Here is a 21,530-nt window from a genome sequence, read left to right as displayed (position 1 = left end):
ACAATGGTGTTTGTTTTCTTTTGCTGCTGACTAGCTCAGTAAACATCGTGTTCTCTCAGCTCCCAACAATAACAGAAGTGTATTAGCCTGTGGAGAAATGATAACTTATTTTCTGTCCTTTTACAGCATCTGCCTGTTGTTCTCCTGTGTTGTTTGAATGCTGGAGAGGTTCCTTTTTCTTCCTTTCCTCCCCAAATTAATGTATCACACTGTGGGAGTAATTTTGGACAGAAGATGAGACTGGATGGTAGTTGTTCATTGGGCACATGCACATCTGGGCCAGATCTAGGGAAAGCATTGATTTGTAAAAGCACAAAGAGATATCCAACACTGCCTGTAGTGTGAAATAATTTCCTGCAGAGTGTGTGGAGTGTGCTGGTGTTAGATGTTGCTGGGACCAGATGAATTACATTGGTTTGTAGAGAAAAATTCCTTTTATCCCTGCAGAATGCATGGCAGGGATATCTGTATTTCTGTGGTAAATACACACCACAATTTTATATCTTATAAAAATGAGACACTGTGTGACTTCAAGAGGCACAGAACAGCTGGGACTGAAAGGGACCTTAAAACTCATCCAGTTCAATGGGCAGGGACCCCTCCCAGTGTCCCAGGCTGCTCCATCCCAGTGTCCAGCCTGGCCTGGGACACTGCAGGGATGCAGGGGCAGCCCCAGCTGCTCTGGCAGTTCCAGCCCAGGCAGGAATTCCTCATTGCCCAGATCCCATCCATGCCTGCCCTCTGGCACTGGGAGCCATTCCCTGGCTCCTGTCCCTGCAGGCCTTGTCCCCAGTCCCTCTGCAGCTCTCCTGGAGCCCCTGCAGGCCCTGGAATTTGCTGGAAGCTCTCCCTGGATCCTTCTCCTCTCCAGGTTAGCACCCCCAGCTCTCCCATCCTATCTTCTCAAAACTGAGAATTTTACTGAGAGAACCATTTCATTTTGCTCCTCAGAGGAAAATTCTGAGACTCTGAGGTCTGTGGGGGAAAAAAAAAAGCTTTATTACCACTAGTGGGTTTTTCAGCTGCTTCTGAGAACTTAGTTGAGCATTTATAATAGCTGTGTAAATCAAAAATCTTGCCTTTCTCTTCACTAAAAAGTGAATTACCCCTTAGCTTATGATGGCTACAGTCTGTGCAGCTGCTTTAAGAGGACAGGTGAGAGTAAATCCAAACTTCTTTTGGGTTATGGTACTTTGTCCCTTTACCTGGGGTGCTGAGGCAGGAAGATTCTTGGAGAGCTTGGAGTTCATTCAGTTTTTTAGAGAGGTGCAGCCTCGTGCAGAAGTGTTATGGCTGTCAGATATATATGTGTGTGTGTGTATATTATATTTATATATATGTATTATATATATATGTATGTGTGTTTGTATGTATATATATATTTATATGTATGTGTGTGTGTATATATATATATATATATATATGTGAGTACTTTTTCCTGTGTATTTACCTTTGGAAATGAGCTATTCCTGGTTTTCATGTGAGCTGTTGGAGGAAGCAGTTGAAGGCTTTGGGTGTTTGCACAATGTCAGGGCTTCAGGACTCCTAAAAAAATCTTTCCATCTCCTCCTCATTGGGTTGGATGTTGGAAATAGGAGATGAAAAATTCTTGTGACCTACAGATCAACTTCTACTCAAATGAATAGTCCCAAAGGACTTCTTTTATTAATCTAATTCCAGTGTAAATTCAGTGACCTCAGGGATATAACAAGGTTCATTTATTTTCTCCTGAGGAAAGTGCTGTACATCCCATGATAAAAACATTTCAGGATTGTGTCTGATCATCTTCTCCTCTATCCTGTCTTCCATCCGTGGGAGTGACTCCAATGAATGAAGCATTTGGCTTTTGTGTAATCTGTATTTTTAACTCTGTAAAATCAGAAGTCTGTGAGATTTGGCTCAATGAATTTCTGTTTCACCGTAGCATAAAAATGTCTCTCAGCAGACTCACAGCCACTTGGAATTATTGTAATCCTGGTGAGCTCTTGCTAATGAGACAGGCATCTGTAGCCATCCAGCTGCCCAGTACAAATTCCAGGTATCTTACAGAGGAGGAGGATTCTCATTTGGAAAAAATCAAAATGAAAAAAACCCAAGTGAAGTGCTCAGGAATCCCTCCTGGAAACCCCCACCGAGTTCATCATCTGCTACTCTGGACCTAAACTGATTTTCCTTCTGTTTGTCCTCTGTTTGGAATATTTTTCAGGGAGTTCTGAAATGCTGATGTATATTTATCATTGTTTCATAATCCTGTCCTGTTTTGTGATTCCCCCTTCAAAGTTCTTCCTGCAAAGTTCCTTTCCCAAACAATTTGGATCCTTTCTGTTTGACAAACACTGTGTTGACTTTTCTTCCTCCTTGCAACACATTTTAATAGGACTAAAATAAGCAGAGATGCCCTTGGCTTACTTTTCTGCAGTGTTAGCAGGAGCATGGATAATCTCAAGAATATTAAGTATTCCTTGCTTTTCTCCTCTTTTTTTGTACAGAACAAGAAAAAGAAATGGCTCCTGTACCATAAGACTTAGATGGGAAATTCAGGTGTACAAAGTTTCAAATTCCAAGTGATTAATCCAGACTCATTACCAGTGGAAATAACCAGATCTTAACCCCAAAACCTTACATTTCTAAAACTTACTGTGTTTTTCAGTTAAATGAAGGGGAGAAAAAAAAATCTCTGTTGCTTTTTTCCATTTGGGTCTTGGGTTTTGGTTTAAACTCTTACCCTGTAAGAGTAAGGAAATAATCTCCAGGTGTTTAAGGCAAATTCAAGTGAGTGGAGGGCTAAGGAAAAACCTGTTGGGGGAAATTTGTTGTTGTGTGGAATTTTTTATCCTTTTCGGTGTCGGATGTGGTGCCTGGGACCATTAGTTAGTGATGGCCTTGGCATTGCTGGGTTAATGGTTGGACTCCATGATTTTAGAGGTCTTTTCCAACCTTAATATTTCTGTGATGTTTTGAAGCAGAACAGATTAAAGGACTGTAAATAAATACAAGATTTTTTGGTCAGAATGTGAGTGTGGTGTTTTCAGTAGTGGTTGTTCCCACAGTATATTCCCAAACCAGGTAATTAAGTGTAGTGGTTTTGGTTTGTTAATTTGAGGTTTCATTACTTTTTAGATTTCTTAGTTAATGTGCTAATTAGTGTGTTGTGGTTGGTGTTGGTTAATTAGCAATGTACCCCTTTTATTGTTGTGAGATAGGGTTAGGAGAAAGGTATAGTAGGTTTAAAATTTTAAAAGGGTATAAAGAATAATTTATTAATAGTATCTAAACGAAAGAGTAATAAGAATTCAAAAAAAGCAGGATGTTCCCAATACAGGTGTGTGTTCTGCATCCAACAGAGGCAGCTGGAAATCCTGGAATGTGGCAATTGCCTGAGCCTGAAACTTTGGTTCATCTTGGTTTAGCTGCCCTTTGAAGGGTGAGGGGAGACCAGAGCTGTGCATGCTCATTTATGATCTCAGTAGGAATCATCTGGTGGGATCTCCAAGGTTTCTGATTTCCAGCTGTCCTGCCTTTGTCCTTCTGCCACTTTTGGTATTTCTGAGCTAAGAATTGCTGAGACTTTTCAGGCTTCACAAACAGCTCTGCTTTGCTGGGCAGATGTTTCTAGCAAAATGTATTTTTCCTATAGACAGGACAAGCTAAATTCAAATGCAAGGACAAAAAGACTGGGCAACACAATATAAATCTGCTTTATAAAATGGCTGGGGTTTGTTAAGAAGCCTGGGTTGGATGGGGACTTGCTGGAGCAGTGGAATCCTCATGGCATCCTCTGACATGAGTGATGTAGTCTTAGCTTTGGAGAGAGATCTTCAGCTTTCATAACCAACTGCTGGCACTGCAGATGGCTTCAGTGGCAAATCCAGAATTGTGAAATGGAATTTGGTTTGATTCAAACTACCAACTTTCCTAGTCTGTGCTTTGGGCCAGTTTGCTTCTGCTGCTGCCTTGTCTGTCTCCATGCAGGATCTCCTGCGATCTGTGCCACAGGTCACAGGGGATGGATGTTTTCATTAACTGCTGGGACAGGCAGCTCCAAACGCCAAATGTCAATTCCTGAGCTGGATATTCCTCGTGTCCAGTGTAGCCATGCTGAAGAACATTCTTCCAGCAGAAATAAGCAGTTCTTCATAAAGAAAATGGATTTATCTGCAAGGGCTCCTTAACAGAGGATGACTTTCTGCCAGCCTTGCACGTGACTTCCATTTTAGAATCATGGAATGGTTTGGATTGGAAGGGACTTGAAGATGGTCATGGGCCTTTCACTAAAATTTTGTCTTTTCTGGGCCCTGAGCAACTTTTCCAGTGTTACTTCTCAGAGCCTTTTTAAAGAGCTTTGGCTAAAATATAATTTAATTTTGTTTTGTGAAAAGCTGATTTAAGACACATTTAAAAGGTTTGGGAGTAGAATATGAATGTAATAGCATGAGAAAGGAGTCCTGTTTCTGTGGCTACCATGCAGCATGGAACATGAAATGCAATGAGTTTTGTGCTTTGGAAGAAGCTGCTTTGAGGGGACCCTCGTGGGGGGCTGCAGCTTCTTCAGGAGGGGCAGTTCTGATCTCTGCTCTCTGTGACAGGGACAGGTCCTGAGGGATTTTATTTCAGTTATGTGCAGGTGCTTTAGAGGTACCTGGGGCTGTGTCAGGGGAGGTTGAGGTTGGATATCAGCAAAAGACTCTTGCTGCTCTTTCTGGGATTTTTATCCTCTCAAAGGGAGAAAGAGAAGATTGCATTGATTCTTGAATAGAAATCTGGAGTGACATCAAGAAGCTTTGAGCTATGTCCAGTTTCACAAAATCTTCAGTGGTTTTGTTGCAATCTCAAATTTAATTGTTTTCAATAAAAATAATCTTACTACCTGATGTTAGAGGTTAAAATAATTGAGGGTGGGGGAAATAGGGTCATGGGGGTTTTTCTTGTTGTATTGGTGTATGTTTGAACACTGACTGGTGGAAAACCTGGAGAGGTTTGTGATGGATTTCTCTGTGTCCCTGTGACATCCCTTACCTTTGGCAGATAAGTTACAGGAACTGCAACATTGCACAAGTTGCACTGATTCCCAAGACTAAAGTTTGGATTTTTTCCTTATAGCTCTTCATAAATAATAAATCAAGAAATATTTCAGATGTTACATTGTGCCTGTATTAATGACTGGCAATATGATAACCAATAGTGAACTTTCTCTGAAAAGAGAAAACCTCTGAAGGTGTGGGAATCAGAACAATAGAAACTTCCACAGACATGGAAGGGTTTGATTTGCAGCCTTGGGACAAGCTTGAGTTGGTGTAAAAATACAAGACACCGATATTCAGGAGGAAAATAAACTTATAAATAATATAAAATAATGTTTCTATAGTTGTAAGAATATGCCTCAAATAAGTGAGAAACTATATTGATAAGATGGTGAAGAGTTTGCAGTGCTGGGGTTTGGTTGTATAGGATAAGCTGAGAGTTTATGAATTGTAATAGAATTATATTTGTGCATGTGAGACAGAAGCCTATTGGACAAAAGTATCTGCAGTACAGCAGAAGTAAGTATAGGTGATAGGTTTGAAAAGCAAAATAAACCCTGTAGCAACTGTTTATTGGTTTAGAAAGTTCAATATTGCCTTGTAACAAAGAAACTTGTGGCTGCTCTTGAGCTATGGCCGACTGCTTCTTTAAAATCTCACAGCTTGTGAGGCTGATGTTTATCTGAGCAATCAATGGTTCTCAGCCCCAAAACAGTCCCCATCCTCTGGTGGTGTTTGCAGGGGTCCCAGAAAGAGGGAAGAGATGGGAATCTTGACTCCATATTTCAGAAGGCTGATTTGTTATTTTATGATATATATTAAAAGAAAATTACATACTAAATCTACACTAAAGAATAGAAGAAAGGATTTCATCAGAAGGCTAGAAAAGAAAGGAATGATAATAAAATCTTGTGACTGCTCACAGCCTCAACACAGGTGGCCGTCATTGGTCATTAACTAAAAACAATTTCACATGGTGGGAAAAACAATTTCACATGGTGGGTAAACAGTTCTCCAAACCACATTCCAAAGCAGCAAAACATGGAGAAGCTGAAGCTTCTCAGGAGAAAAGATCCTGGCAAAAGGATTTTTCAGAAAATAAGTCTGTGACACCATCCCTTCATTACAAGTGGCAACAATAATAATATGAAGGGTTTGAAAACTGGCAGAGTAATAAACCACAGTATTGGTGGGGTTTATTTTCTCACAGTGCATTGATCTCTGTGGTCACCTTATTGCAGGGATTCCATGCTGTTGTCTCCTTATCACAAAAGTTTCACACCTTCTCGGTGTTTCTCATGGGCAGCTCCTCAGAGCACTGACTCTGTTCTTCACAAAGAGCCAATGACTCCAGTTCCCCTCTCACCCACCCCACTCTTTTAGAGCACTCTGCTGCTCATTGCTCACAGCTGTGGCCATTAAAGTCAGGCCTGCTCCTAGACTTTGATAATTGGCCCAGCTGCAACTCCTTAGGGCTGAGATTGCTTTCTACACCATCTTTATTCTCTTATATTCTATCCCCCCACCTATCTCTACCAAATAAACCCCAAATAACTTTTGCCATCTTGGTGTCCCCAGGACTTTGTCCACCAGCGATGACGTGGAGGACCGGGAGAACGAGAAGGGGCGGCTGGAGGAGGCGTACGAGAAATGCGACCGCGACCTGGACGAGCTGATCGTGCAGCACTACACGGAGCTGACCACGGCCATCCGCACCTACCAGAGCATCACCGAGCGCATCACCAACTCCCGCAACAAGATCAAACAGGTGCCAGCCCTCAGGGATCTGTCTTTGGCATGTGGGACATGGATTTCTGGAGTTAACATACATTGCGTCTGGGTTTGGAGAGCCAGGTGTCTGCTGAGGAAGGCAGGAGCCTCCCCTGAAATGGAAAATGCAAACCCCCTTCCTCTGAATTGTTGTAATTTTGAAATGAAGGGGCTCTCAGGGAAAGATATGGGAGCAGGAATAAGAGCTCTTTAATAGGAAAAGATATGGGAATGGGAAAAGTTCATTACTAGGAAAATTAAAAACACAACTGCAATGGTACAAATAAAGAAACCAACCCAGTGACAGAGTGAGAGCAGGAGCTGAGCCCTGTGGGTCAGGGTGGTGGCACAGTCCCATCCCAGGGTGGCTCAGGGTGGTGGCACAGTCCCATCCCAGGGGGCTCAGGGTGGTGGCACAGTCCCATCCCAGGGGGGCTCAGGGTGGTGGCACAGTCCCATCCCGGGGGGGCTCAGGGTGGTGGCACAGTCCCATCCCAGGGGGGCTCAGGGTGGTGGCACAGTCCCATCCCAGGGGGGCTCAGGGTGGTGGCACAGTCCCATCCCAGGGAGGCTCAGGGTGGTGGCACAGTCCCATCCCAGGAGGGCTCAGGGTGGTGGCACAGTCCCATCCCAGGGGGGCTCAGGGTGGTGGCACAGTCCCATCCCAGGAGGGCTCAGGGTGGTGGCACAGTCCCATCCCAGGGGGGCTCAGGGTGGTGGCACAGTCCCATCCCAGGGTGGCTCAGGGTGGTGGCACAGTCCCATCCCAGGGGGGCTCAGGGTGGTGGCACAGTCCCATCCCAGGGGGGCTCAGCCCTCCTGCAGTGCCAGCTGTGGCTCTGCTGGAGCAGGGATCCTGCACAAGGGGGGAGTTTTCCTCTGCAGCTCCAGGGCTGCTGGAGATGGGCCTGCTCTCCCTCTGGGAATGCAGGGCAGCAGAAAGCTGCTCCTCTGGGAATGCAGTGGGCAAAGGCTGCTGGGCTGTTCCCCGGTCAGATTGGATCCAGGGAGGAATGCTTGGCTCCTGCCCTGGGCAGAGCATCTCCCCATGGGATGGTGGAATTTGATCAGCCCTGCAGGGACACTCAGTGGCCATGGACAGAAGGGATCTCCTAGAGGGAGGATGGGCTGTGGGAGACATAAAGAAAACTGCCCCAGGAACAGAGATAACTGCCCCAGAGAACAGAGATAACTGCCCCAGAGAACAGAGATAACTGCCCCAGGGACAGAGATAACTGCCCCAGAGAACAGAGATAACTGCCCCACCTCTGACAGATGGGGATAGAACACACACCCCCACTAACATCTTTCAACATAAGACACATTATTACAGTGACAATATCAGTGGTAGTGCCTTGTGGACTTCACTGTGCACAGCAAACAATAAGCAAAGCCATCAAAGAAGGTTTTACTGTTCAAGAGAGAGGGGGAAATGTGGGAAATGGATTTGGAGAGAATTCCCAAAAGCCTGGCAGAGAGCTCACATCTATGCAAACTTTGAGATGAGAAATGCTGAGTTAGAAATGCCCTGGAATGGGACAGACATTGCTGAGAGAGAAATGGAGCTGGAAACAAGTTCCAGAGGGTGGCCTTGCAAATCAGACTGGATCCTTTGGAGCAGCAGAGCTGTGAAAGATGCACTGGAGTGGGACCCACCAGGGGGAATTTTAGAGGGTTGGCTTGGAGGCATTTACAGCATGGTGTGGCTAAAGCTGACAGACCAAGGAACACTTTCAGTGTTTTGTAATTAAAAATAATTGTCTTCTGATTGTGATGGGGTGAATGATAACATCTGTATTGTCTCACCCTTCACATGAGACTGAAAATGGAATAACAGTTTTTAAAATGCCTCCCAGTTGCTCCATCTCAGGGTCAGAAAAGAGCACAATCTGACAAGTGTCAGCTCCACAGGCTGTGCTCCAGGTGCAAATCTCCTTTTTTCCTGGCTGCTGTTGTTTTTTTAGTAGTTTTGCTACCAGTAACAACCAGTGATGGAAGCTCCAACGTCCTGTTTTAAGCTTTTGTTCCTCTTTCTGTTTTTTCAGCTTCTCATCATCATTTTGAATGGAGTGAAAATTGAGTTGAGAAAGTTCTGTTGCCAATAAATTCCTGCTAAATTCCTACCTGGAGTACTGTGTCCAACCCTGTTGGAGCAGGTCCAGAGGAGGCCCCAGAGCTGCTCCAGGGCTGCACCCCCTCTGCTCTGGAGCCAGGCTGGGAGAGCTGGGGGTGCTCACCTGGAGAGGAGAAGGCTCCAGGGAGAGCTTCCAGCACATTCCAGGGCCTGGAGGGGCTCCAGGAGAGCTGCAGAGGGACTGGGGACAAGGCCTGCAGGGACAGGAGCCAGGGAATGGCTCCCAGTGCCAGAGGGCAGGCATGGATGGGATCTGGGCAATGAGGAATTCCTGCCTGGGCTGGAACTGCCAGAGCAGCTGGGGCTGCCCCTGCATCCCTGCAGTGTCCCAGGCCAGGCTGGACACTGGGGCTGGAGCAGCCTGGGACACTGGGAGGTGGCCCTGCCATGGATGGGGTTTAAAGATGATTTTAAGTTCCTTTCAGCCCCACATCTTGGCATGACTCTAACTGTAATCTAGGCCTGAGTAGAGTGACTCTGTCCCTGCAGGACCATCCATTTCCAGCACTGTCCCAGGCTGTGTCTGACTGGCAGCTTTTTCAGTAGGATCTCCCTGAGAACAGAAGTTGTTAAAAGTCAAACTGAGAGGTGGATGTGAAGCACAAAGCTCTGCAGTGCCCCTGTTCATTTATTGTCTGGGCATGTTGCTCTCAGGTTTTTGAAGTCTCCAGGGCTGCTGAGCTCACACCTTTCCATCTCATCTTTTCATGTTTTGCTATCTTGGCCTTCAACCACCTCTTGAGTAGTCTGGGTGATTCATCATCTTGCTTTTTGCTCACAGAATATGAATTTTGATGCTATTTCCAAGCTCAGCTGTGTTGTGTGAATGCCCATGAACTCTGTGTCCCCGAATCTTTCTGCATTTTGAGTGCTCACACTTCAGGGTATGGTGCCAGTAAATAACTCTGGGGACTTGTCTGAGCTGCTCTGTCCCTGCAGCAGCAGCAGAGTTCTTTGGGCTCCTATTTTGCACTTCCTGTGCACTTTGCTGTACCTAAACTTTGCAAAACAGGCACCAAATTTTTCTTACTTTAATTTGTTTCCTGGCTCTGTGGAAGTCTCAGCTTAAAACCTTTCCCAGGAGCGCTTGAGGAGCAGCAAATTTTTACCCTTGGTGGGTTACATACTGACCCTTCTGGCTTTGAAAATTCATTTAACATTTTCAAAGAAAATGAGAGCATTCTGCTGCTTTCCAAGGGTAAGAGTTCATTGCAGGATTTATGGACAAAGCTCAGCACTCTGAAAGCAGAGATCAATTCCACTAAATTTGAAATCAACTGTAGGCAGTGGCCTGGTTTCACACAGGGTGCAAAGCTTTGCAGAGGTCAGCACAAGCAGAGAGTGGTGTGACCTTTGGGTCCCACCTAGAAGAATGACTGTGAGGGTGAGGGACCTTTTGGTATTTAAGTTTGCTTATTGCTTTTGGTCAATATGTATTGAAGTGGTTTTGCCCTGATCTCACAGGAGGCCCCAGATCTGGTTTGTCATCAATCTGTGTTACATTCCCAGGCTTGCTCTTCGTGTTCCCCTCTGTGCAAGGTGGGACTTTACAAGGGACAGATATTCCAGATCCTTCTGGGTCTCGGGATTTCTGCTGCTCACAGTGACCCCGAGATGTGCCACAAAGTCTCTTTTCCCACCCTGGCAGTCAAAGAAGGAGTCAGGATTCTTCTGATCTTGTTCTCAAGGCTGTTTATTGTTTCTTATCTATAAAATTTTTTCTCCTGTCCAGCCAAGGTCTGTCCAGCAGATCAGACAGAGGCACTCTGCCTGCCCTGGGGCAGTGTTATCTTTTATACTAAAAACTACATGTGCATTATTTACCATAACTCCCCAATCCCATCACCTGTGTTAGACAGTGAGCTTCTGCCTTAAACCAATCCAAAAGTGCCAACATCACCCAGAAGAGGGAGGCTGGGGAGAAGAAAGAAGGACAGGGCACACCCAAATTCCTCCATCGTGGGACCCCGAGCCCCCATTCTAAAACCCCAAAAATCTATTTTTCACCCCATGACAAACAAACTATTATTCTACTTAAACTCTCTTGACTTGTAATTCTTCATATAAAGGTGGTGATTTGCTCCATGGGTCAAAATCAAAGTCACAGGTGTCTTTGGGCTCTGTGCCAAGGTCCCTGAGCCCCTGGCAGGGGCTGGAGCCATCCAGGACAGCCAGAGGGATGTCCTGGGTTCTGACATCTGGGGATCTGCCTTTTTTTGTCAATTCTTATGTGCACTCCTGGTGGGAAAGGTTTAGTTTTGGGTTTAGCTACAGAGGTGTTGCCTCTGTAAAACTGGATTATGAAGCAGAACCAATTTAGGCTCCCAAGGGGAGATTTTTTTTTAAAGATCTGCCCTCCTCCCAGTATCATGGGCTGGGGTCTGTGTACCAATCACAGACAGGACAGGGCTGCTGGGAACGTGCCCTGAGCTGTTTGATTTTCCAGCATCAGCCTCATCCCATGGCTGTGACAATGGGAAGGTGCCAGCAGCTCCCATCCCAGGCAGCAGAGCAAGAGCTCAATGCTCAGCTCCCTGGCACAGTTTGTGCCCAGTCCCACAAAGCCCAAGCCCACTGGCAGTATTTCTATCTGGGCAGTAAATATTCTATACTGAGAGCAGTGCATGCACCCACTGCAGGCACAGGGCCCTTTGGTTAAACACTGCCTGCTCATGTCAAACACAGCACCTGTGTGAGCCTGAGACACAATGCACAGAGCTCCTTTACTGGCTGAGAGCTCCCTCATTTCTCACTGGAGAAACTTTCCTGCAGCTCAGGGAGTTGTTCCAGACCAGCACTAACACACAGACCATGCTTCTGTTTGTCCTCACTTTTCTACTTCTGGCATCATTTTCCTGCTGACCAATCTCATGGCCACTGCTCAGCTCTGATCACAGCTCTGCTGCCTCTGAGGCTGCCTTTTGCAGCTTTCCCAAACCCTCTGATTTCATGGATTCCCACACCCAGATGTGGATGGAGTTGATGATCTTTCTTGCAAGGACAGGAGCAGGAATGTCTGATGAGATTTCTCCTGGCCCCATGGTTGTTTTGCTGACCTAATTTGTCTCTCTAGCTGCAGTCCACTGATGAAGCAGTGCCAGGCCAGTGAAACATTTCCAATTAAAGTATTGAACAGGGATTAGATGTGAAATGATCTCTGCGTGTGTTTTAGTTTGCCTCTGCTTTTTATCATTCCTAGATGAGGGGGTTTTTTGTTGGCTGAGGATTTTTCCATGCTTCTCTTTTCAGAAGGACATTTTGAAGTGCAGTTTTGAAATCTCAAACTCTTCTGCCTCTGGACAGAGGCTGTTTAATGGAGCTGGTTTTATTTACCACTGTCCAGTATTGGTCCACTGATGTGTTTTTCACATAGATTTTTTATTTTTTTTCACTGCCTTCAGGTGAACAAGGTAGGAGAAAGTGCAGCTGAAGTGGGATTTGTGGAGTGCTTTAAAGGCTCATTATTTAAAAATAAATTGAAGGGCTCCTTCTGAGTGTCTCTCTTCATGTGTAATTCAGTGAGAGTTCAGCCTGAGAAAAGGTTGGGCCCCAAGTATTCATAACTTCTCACAAAACAAGAGTGGTGTGAAGGCAATGTGTGAAGCTGTGCTGCTAATTGCTTCCACATTCTAGTATGGATTGTTGATTTGCATTAAGCAGGAAAAGCTCCCTGACCTTACCAGGGAGAATCTGAAAGCAGGGAATGCTCTGAGTTGAGGGAATGGAGAAGGAAAACTGTTGGTGTTGCTTAAATGGAGAAAAATTAGAGATTTTGCCACTTGGATGATGGCGTGAGGCTCAGAACCAAACTGCATGGCAGCACTAAAGTGTTTGTAATGGCTTGATAAATAATGGAAATGCTGATTTGAACTCATAAATGTTCTGATTAAAACTTCTCTTCCAAAAAAACCCCTGGTATTGCTCAAGTTATTGGGAAAATGGTTTTACTCTTAGCTGGTCTTGTTTCAGAGAAAAAACACCAAACTTGAAGAAGGGAGGAGACTGCCAAAAGATTTAATAGGCAGATGGAAAATGTTTGCAGCAGGAAAATTGGTGGTGGCTTATTTGCTTCCACAGAAAATGAGATTCTTGCTGTTTGCCAAAATACTGGATTGGTTTTTGGGAAAGGGCTTTGGTTGTGGCTAACAGGACCTGGGTTTCATTGCATTGTGGTACTTCAGTTAAATTTTCACTAGTGGTATAAAACTTGCATTAAAGAACATTTCAGTATGAGAGAAGTTCAGTTTTTAGGGTCTGTAAAGTTCTCCTCAGCCAAGGCAGCACGAAGGAAATCAGATTTGCTTTTACCCTGCTGATATTTTTGGAATTCCTGATAAAGTAAATTTGGAATTCCTAACAAAATAAAAGTGGGGAGGGGCTGCTCTCAGTTGCAGGGGCAGATGTCATTAACCCTTGCTGTGCTGCTGCAGGTGAAGGAGAACCTGCTGTCCTGCAAGATGCTGCTGCACTGCAAACGGGACGAGCTGCGCAAGCTGTGGATCGAGGGCATCGAGCACAAGCACGTCCTGAACCTCCTGGATGAGATTGAGAACATCAAGCAGGTCCCTCAGAAGCTGGAGCAGTGCATGGCCAGCAAGCGCTACCTCAATGCCACCGACATGCTGGTACTCCTTTTTTGGCCCCCCTTTTTGTCCTCCCCTTTTTGCCCTCTTTTCCATCCCCTTTTTTGGTCCCCCCCCCCTTTTTCCCCCCTTTTTGCCCCCTTTCCATCCCCTATTTGGTCCCCCCATTTTTGTCTCCCTTTTTGGTCCCCTCTTTTGTCCCTTCTTTTTTCCCCTCTCTTTTTCCCCTCTCTTTTTTCCCCCCGTTTTGCCCTCCCCCTTTTATCCTCCTTTCCGTCCCCTTTCCGTCCCCTTTCCGTCCCCTTTCCGTCCCCTTTCCGTCCCCTTTCCATCCCCTATTTTGGCCCCCCCCTTTGTGTCCCCTTTGTGTCCCCTTTGTGTTCCCTTCCCCTCCCATCTCTTTCTTTTGCAGTCTCATGCTTTATTTCAAAATTAATTTTCCAGACCCCTGCCTGGATCATCATCTTTCTTAAAATTTTTACCAATTATTTCCAACCCATTTTTCTGATGGAAGGAACTGTCCTGTGTCCCTCCTTTCACCCCCAGAATGCCCTCACCCCTTGGGTCATTATTCACAGGAGAGGTTCTTGCAACTGTAGGTGGGTTTGCCTCATTGTCTGCATGAGAGGACAAAGGCTTAAGGGCATGAGGAGGAATTTCTTCACAGGAAGGGTGATCAGAGGTGGGACTGATCTGTCATGAGGGCTTTGGAGTCCCCACTCCTGGAGGTGTTCATGGGTGGGGATTGACCATGGGATGGACTTGATCGTCTCAGACATCTTTCCCACCCTAATTGCTTTTGTGACTTTGTGATTCTTTTCCCAGGATTCTTGATCCTTTTTCTTACTTCCAGCTCCTGGTTAATCTCTTTTTCTCCCTTCCTTCAAGTGTTTTTTCTCTTCACTTCCATCTCTTTTATTAGCTTGCTTTTCCAGTCTTGTCCAGTGCAGTAAAATCAGGGTGCCCCCCATGAAGGAATGATTGGCACCTGACTCCAGTGATTCAGAAGGCTGAACAACTGCTTTATTAAACTATATTATATGACATTATTCTGCACTGTACTAAAAACACCCTAGACTACAAAGAATACTAAAGAAAACTTGTGACTGTCTCCTGACAGGACACAGCTTTTTCCAATTGGCCAAGGAAACAAAACAATTCTCAGCTGAATCCAAGTGACAAATCACTTCAGGTAAACAATCTTCCTAACACATTCCACATGTGCAAAACAACAGGAGCAGAGAATAGAGATAAGAAGTGTTTTTCTCTTCTTCTCTCTCTGTGCTTCTCCAAGAAAAACCTTTGAGAGAGAGAGAATTCTGTCTCTCTGTTCAGAGAATGTGAATGCCACAGTCCAGGAGTTTCCTGGACTTCTCTAATAACAATCTTTTTTCTAAATTTAACAAGCACATTTCCTGACCAGGCTCCAGTCTTTCCTTTCCTGGAACTGTCTTTAGGAATTAAAACCAAGAGAGGTGATTTTTCTCTTCTCACTCTGATATGTGGAGTGCTCAGTCCAGTCTTGGCCTCTCCAGTAAAGCCAGGTGGAGTTACTGGGTCCAGGCCAGTGGGGCATTACAGGGATGGTTAAGGAGCATCTCCCACGTGGAGAGAGGCTGAGAGAATCCTCAGGGAGATGTTCTTGATGGTTATTATTGTTTCATGGGAGGGTGCAATGGCAACAGAGCCAGACACTCCTTTATGGTGCCCAGGGATGGGAGAAGAGCAATGGGCACAGCCTGAAACACAAGGAACAGTCTGACCCTAAACCAGCCCTTTTTTACTCTAGGGATGGTTGAACACTTGAACAAGTTCAAGCTCTGTAGACCCAGAGAGGTTTTGGAGTCTCCCTATGTGGAAAATTTCCAAATCCAGACTGGACATGGCTCTAGGAGCCCGTGCTTGGGCAGGGAAGTGGATTTGATATTCTCCACAGGTCCTTTCCATCCTGAACCACAAAAAGTAGAGGCAAAGGTGCTACCTCTGTTTCTTACTCCCCTTTGCCAGACAGTGCCTTTAAGGCCATCATTTCATTGCCTTATTTTGTTGTTTTTTTCCCCTTCACTGCCCTTTGTTGTCTCTCTTAGCTGTGCCTCTTCACTTCTTTTAAATAAGTCATTACACAACAAGAGAAAGAGCTGGAAATTGTCACCCTGAGCTTTAATTTCCTCCTTTTTGCTTTATCTTATTTCCCCTTAAACATGACTTTGTAACTTTACCATATTCTCTGTGCTGGATTTCCCACAGCTGGATGTCACTCCCATCCCATTTTTGTGGAACCCTCCTGGTTTTTGTTGTTGCTGTCACATCCTCGTGTCTGGTTTCACTCTGCCATCACCTTCCTTTTGTTTTTCTGTTCCTCATCCTATGCCAGCCCTGCTGCAGTCACAGGATCATGGGATGGTTTGGGTTGGAAGGGACCTGAAATCCCCTCCAGTGCCACCCCTGCTGTGGCAGGGACACCTCCCACTGTCCCAGGCTGCTCCAGCCCTGTCCAGCCTGGCCTTGGCCAGCTCCAGAAATGGGAGAATCCAAGTGTGGTGTTTGCTTGGTATTTTCAATTGTCAGGTGTGAAAAAGGAGGTGGAAATTAGGGGTGTCCAGTGTAGGTACCAAAATATGATACTCACAGTTGCCTCCATCAGTATGAGTTGAAATGTTGGTGCTTTTTTCATCAGTTTGCTTGGTTTGGTTGTTTCTTGGCTTGTTTTTCTGGTGGTGTTTTTTGTTTTGTTTTGTTTTGGGTGGTTTTTTTGCTTTTTTGTTTTTTGTTTGTTTATTGGGGTTTTTTTGTGGGTTCCTTTTTGAATTAAAAATAATTCTTTTCAAAATGCCAGACAAGCAATCTATCTCCTATTTGAAATCTGTGTTAGGAAGTGTAAGAAGAAAAAATCACCTTGCTTAAGATTTCTCATACATTATGCTTTAGAAATGGTTTTCAACCTGCGTACTTGATATTTACTGGTTTGCAGTATTTTGTGTACGTTTATTTTAAATATAAACACTTGTGTGTATATAAATAAATGTGCTTGGGTTAAGTTGCCTGTGGCTATGAGGGACAGACAGCATTAGATCTCTCTGAATTATAGACTTCTGCAGCATTTCTGCTGCTGCTCTGTTTGGTTGTTTTTTGTTTTCAGCTTAGCAAATATTTTCTAATAAATCAAATAGTAATGATGGAAAAAGCAGCTGTTAGTTCATGGGCTTTTTTGAATATATATCAAGGAATGCAGAGAAACCTCAAGTGGAAATTGAACACTCAATTTCAGCCACTCATTGACACTTGCAATTCTCATTTGAAGACAAATGTGCCTGTATAAAGAAACAGTAATTCACCTGCATTTGGAGCTTTTCCCTGGCCAAAAATCTCTGCAGGCTCATTGGCTTTTGCCATCTTGTGTTAACAGAGCTCTGCGAGGCTGTGATGTTGTAATCACTCACTGGCTGGGGATAATTCCCTTCTCCTTTGATATGATAGGAACATTATGTAAAATCATTCCTGATCTGGCAGGGAGGCACAGTGTCCATAGATCTGCCTGTCCTTTGCTTTCATTCCTCAAGGAAAACAGCTGCTGCTGGCTCAGGAGAAGCCCCCAGTGCTCTGAGCAGGAGTTTGCAGCCCTCCCCCTGCACTTGCAGCCCTGATTGATGCTGTTCCTGTAGCCTTGTGATCCATGCAGTCAGAGTCAGACCTTTGCAGCCCCTCCAAAGGCATCATTCCAGCTTGCTGCATCCCATCCCTGCAGCCTGCTCTTTGTATTCCACTCACATTAATTGAAGTAATTTTGCCACTGAAGCGTGTTTCAAACCTCTGCATTTAAATTGAAATTTTAATTCCCTTATTGTTTGGAAAAGAAGGCTGAGGATGGCTTGTTACAGGTTTCATTATCACTCAAAACTCTCCAGCTGCTGGTTCTAATGTGCAGTGACTGAGTAATGCAGGCAAGGATTGTTAATAAAAGACTGGCAGCTTTTCCCACTTGGATAAACACAATGCAGAGGTACTTTGTGACAGCTTACATTTGTATGAAGTTAAATTTATTTTTTTTTTAAGTGACAGCTTTTTTTTCCTTTCTGATTCTGTATCCAGCCAGAGCAGCAAACAAATATCAGGTGTTCCTGTTGTGTGTTCCTCCAGCATCTTGATAATTCCAGGAGCACAGGCAGTAGGATCAGGTTTGCTGTCCTGTAATTGCACATTACAGGGTGTCTAAAAAAACCCATTTCCAGCATCCTTTGAATTGTGAAGCTTTGGAGAATTTGGGAATGTCTGGAACAGATAAAATGCCTGTTGGAGCTGGAATGCATTTTAGTTATTTTCCATTGCTTTATGTGCCTTTTTGATAGAGTGGGTTTGTACATTTGCCTGAAATGGAGCTGGTTTTTCACACACCCAATTACTGACAGCAATATTCACTTGATGGGGCACTTCAGTGCACGTGCAGCCATTTGTGGGTGGGTTTTGTTTAATGTAAAACAAGAAAAGGGTTCAGGGGGGACCTCCTGGCTCTGCCCAAGTCCCTGCCAGGAGGGGACAGCCAGGGTGGGTCGGGCTGTGCTCCAGGGAACAGGGACAGGAGCAGAGGGAACGGCCTCAGGCTGGGCATGGGGAGCTCAGGGGGGATTTTGGGGAGAATTTCTTCATGGAAAGGGCAGTGGTGGTGGAGTCCCCATTCCTGCAGGGATTTAAAGCCATCTGCATGTGGCACTTGGGGACATGGGCCAATGGTGGCCTTGGCAGTGCTGGGAATGGTTGGACTCGATGGTCTGAGAGCTCTTCTCCAACCTAAACCATTCCACAATTCTGTGATCTGCTGCTGAGGGGAAATTCTGAGCCAGGAGGAGCTTCCTAAGGACAGTCTCCAGAGAGGGGAGTGAGCAGGGGCCACACTGTCACTTCCCACTGTCACATCAGGGACACTGGTGTCACTTCCCTGGGAGCCTGAGCTTGGCTGCTGGAATGAGGAATCCAAGTTCTTCCAGAGGAGAGGTTCTGGGAGTGCTCCACACCAGCAGAAGCCAGAGCAGAGATCAGCAGTGGCCAGGACAGGACATTCACCCTGGCAGGAAACATTTTCGTGCCCAGTCTCCCCAGCACTGGGCTGTGCCCTGATTATGCTCTGCACAGTAATTAATAAATTAATTAGCTCAAGATCGTGGAGATCTGTGCTGTTACTTTAATTCTTCTGATTCCACTGTTGACCCATGAGGTCCCCATAGGGAAAATTCATATTTGCCATTTGTTTCTATAATTTAAGAGCTGAAATGCTGAAAACAGTGAAGAAATATTGTTGAATAAAGTAATTGAAGGTCATGTCATTTAGTTAAATAAAAACTCTTTAGGCTGCTTTGGTTTTGTGTCAGGATTTGCCCTCATGGCAGGTAAAAAACCCTGAAACTGCAGAAATCTCTCTGTGGGATAAGAGGGAGGATCATTGCTATTTCCACCTGATTTTTTTTTTATTAGGAAGACAAGAAGGAAGAATGAAGGTGGGAAGAAGGAAGGATGGAGCCCTTGGATTATTCTTCACTTCACTTCCCCCACCCTTGTGTTAGAGTGAGGAATTGGTGTTTTCCTCATGGGCTCATCCTTCTCCTCTGACTTTTCCCAGGAAATAAAAACCTGTCAGTATTTTGTTTCTCCAGAAGCAGGGAATGCTCCAACACCTACTTTTCTTTCTTTTTCCAGTGTTAAAGACTCAAACTTCAGGTTTTTAATGTCAGGAAAATAAGATGTGAGCAATAGCAGCAGGATTTTTTGGAGCTGATTGCTTTCTCCCTGCCCATTTGGCATTTTATAAAAAAATTGTTTTTAAAGGCTTTACAACACACCTGAGTGACTGGGTGACAGCAGGAGCAGAACTGGGAGGGCTGTTAATAAGTGGAAATGCTGTGCAGAAATCATGGAATTCCAGAATGGTTTGGGTTGGAAGGGACATTAAATCCCACCCCATCGATGGCAGGGCCACCTCCCAGTGTCCCAGGCTGCTCCAGCCCCAGTGTCCAGCCTGGCCTGGGACACTGCAGGGATCCAGGGCAGCCCCAGCTGCTCTGGGAACCAAATGAAGGTGGCACAGAGATAGAGGAGAAATGAATTAAGGCAGGGACAGCCTGGAGAGCAGTTGCTGTGGGAAGAGGGAGTCAAACAAGGGCTTTAAAATCTTGAAATGTTTTTGCTCTGTGTGCAAAATATTTACTCATCCCATAATAAGCATCTCATTCCAGAGCAGCTGGGGCTGCCCCTGCATCCCTGGAATGTCCAGGCCAGGCTGGACACTGGGGCTGGAGCAGCCTGGGACACTGGGAGGGGTCCCTGCCATGGCAGGGGTGGCACTGGGTGGGATTTAACAACCCAAATTCTGATTCTGTGTCCTCCTCAACGACCTCCAGTGCTCCTCACTTTTCTGTGCACTCCATATTAATCCTCTGGAAAAACCTTTGGAGTGCCAACACCTCCTTGAGAAACTGGCTGGTTGTAGCCCTGGGCACGGCTGAGATGTAAAAATATCATTTTTATTACCTGGCTGCAGCTGCCACCTGTGGCTGTCCTCAGGATGGCACAAGGAGAGCCTTTCAGTTAAAAATGCCTTGTAGTGAGCAGAGTCCTTACACCTTAAGTAGCCTGGAATGATGAAATAAATAAAAATAACAATGCACTTCTCAGCCTGCATTTTATTCACTGCCTGCCTTTCAGCTGGAACAAGGAAAATCAATAAAAACACTTTCATTTGGTTTCTGCATTCCTTAGTGCAGCGCTGCTGGGATTCAGCTGCTGCCATGGAAGTTTTATATTTTGGAATTAAGTGGAAATAACAGAGCTGGGTTTGTTTGGGATCCTGTAAAAATGAAACTTATTTAAATTTACCTGTAAAAATCCAGACCATCCTGGGTTTTTATAGGTAAATCTAAATTTTGGCTCTGCTTGAAATTCTCTTTTGAGAAGTGAGATCTCTCTCATTTCATCTGAGGTTTCTGTTAATTGTTAATGATTGGCAAATCTGATTTCTTAAGGTGAGGGACAGGTGAGGAAGAGACACCTTGTTTTTTGTTAATTTTATGAATTCCATGTGTACCTGGACTATGTTCTGGTGATTCCCAAAACCATGGAAATCATGGGCTTTGTGTGTCTGAAAGGTCTGGGGCCACACAAGGAGGATCTGAGGACATTTGGTTTGTCCAGGTTGAGTTTGGTAGAATTCTGATAAGTTCTTTATGCAGAAGGACTGGGGCTGTTTATCCTTAGATCATTTTTCACCTCTCTTCTGTAATTTTTCCCCATTTTTTCCTTAAATTTCAGATTTTTTTTTCATATTTAAGAAATTTATTTTTTAATTTCATTTTTTCCTTAAATACTGCTTTGATTATTTTTTTAATAAACTTTAGGCTAATTTTGAACACAGCAGAACATGGAATTTCTGTCCCTTAAAACCACTTTATTTTTTTTTCCCTTGGGCAAAGTTATCAATGACTTGCTCTCACTCTTTCCATGCTGTAATTTGCATTTTCAGGGCATCTCTTGCATGAAGTTTTAGCACCTAAATCTAATTTACATGGCCACATGCTTGACCCCAGCTCTCCAGAGCATCACCAGGGAACTCTTGGCTCTGCTAATAACAACCCTTCATTTCAGCTGGTAAAAGTTTATTTAAGAAGAAATTGAATAAGAAATCAGGCTGTGATGGAGGTGGAGCAGAGCTGGAATACAGAGGATGCTTTTCCAGCAGTCATTGGGCTGTCCAGGAATTCTTTTTTAATCTCTGGGGTGTAAGAGAGAATTTTATCCCCAGTAAAACATTGCAGCAACACCATGAAAAAATTGTTGAAGGGTTATGGAACACTGTAAAATAATCCAGATTGAATAAATCTGGATAAATAAATCTGATTGAACTGCTTTGAAAATGCAGCTTTAAAGCTGGCAGAAAGGTGTAATAAATTCAGTTTTCACTACAGCACTTGAAACATTTGGGATGAAAATGGAAATGAGAAGTGAAAGGAAAAAGTCTTGGGTAATTCTGTCATGCCA

General features: G+C 44.7%; 1 protein-coding gene across 1 annotated transcript in view; it reads left to right on the top strand.

The window, feature by feature from the left end:
* EXOC4 (exocyst complex component 4) overlaps positions 1–21,530 on the top strand; it is a 358,837-nt gene that overhangs the window by 13,630 nt on the left and 323,677 nt on the right. Inside the window, exons 2-3 of the mRNA XM_030238605.2 lie at positions 6,600–6,789; positions 13,356–13,550. Coding sequence (XP_030094465.1) covers positions 6,600–6,789; positions 13,356–13,550 — 385 coding nt within the window. The remainder of the gene's footprint in view (positions 1–6,599; positions 6,790–13,355; positions 13,551–21,530) is intronic.

Source organism: Serinus canaria, chromosome 1A (genome assembly GCF_022539315.1).
Source record: "Serinus canaria isolate serCan28SL12 chromosome 1A, serCan2020, whole genome shotgun sequence".
Lineage (NCBI taxonomy): Eukaryota > Metazoa > Chordata > Aves > Passeriformes > Fringillidae > Serinus > Serinus canaria.
The sequence above is the reverse complement of the archived record's forward strand: the minus strand, read 5'-3'. Positions and strand labels throughout refer to the sequence as shown.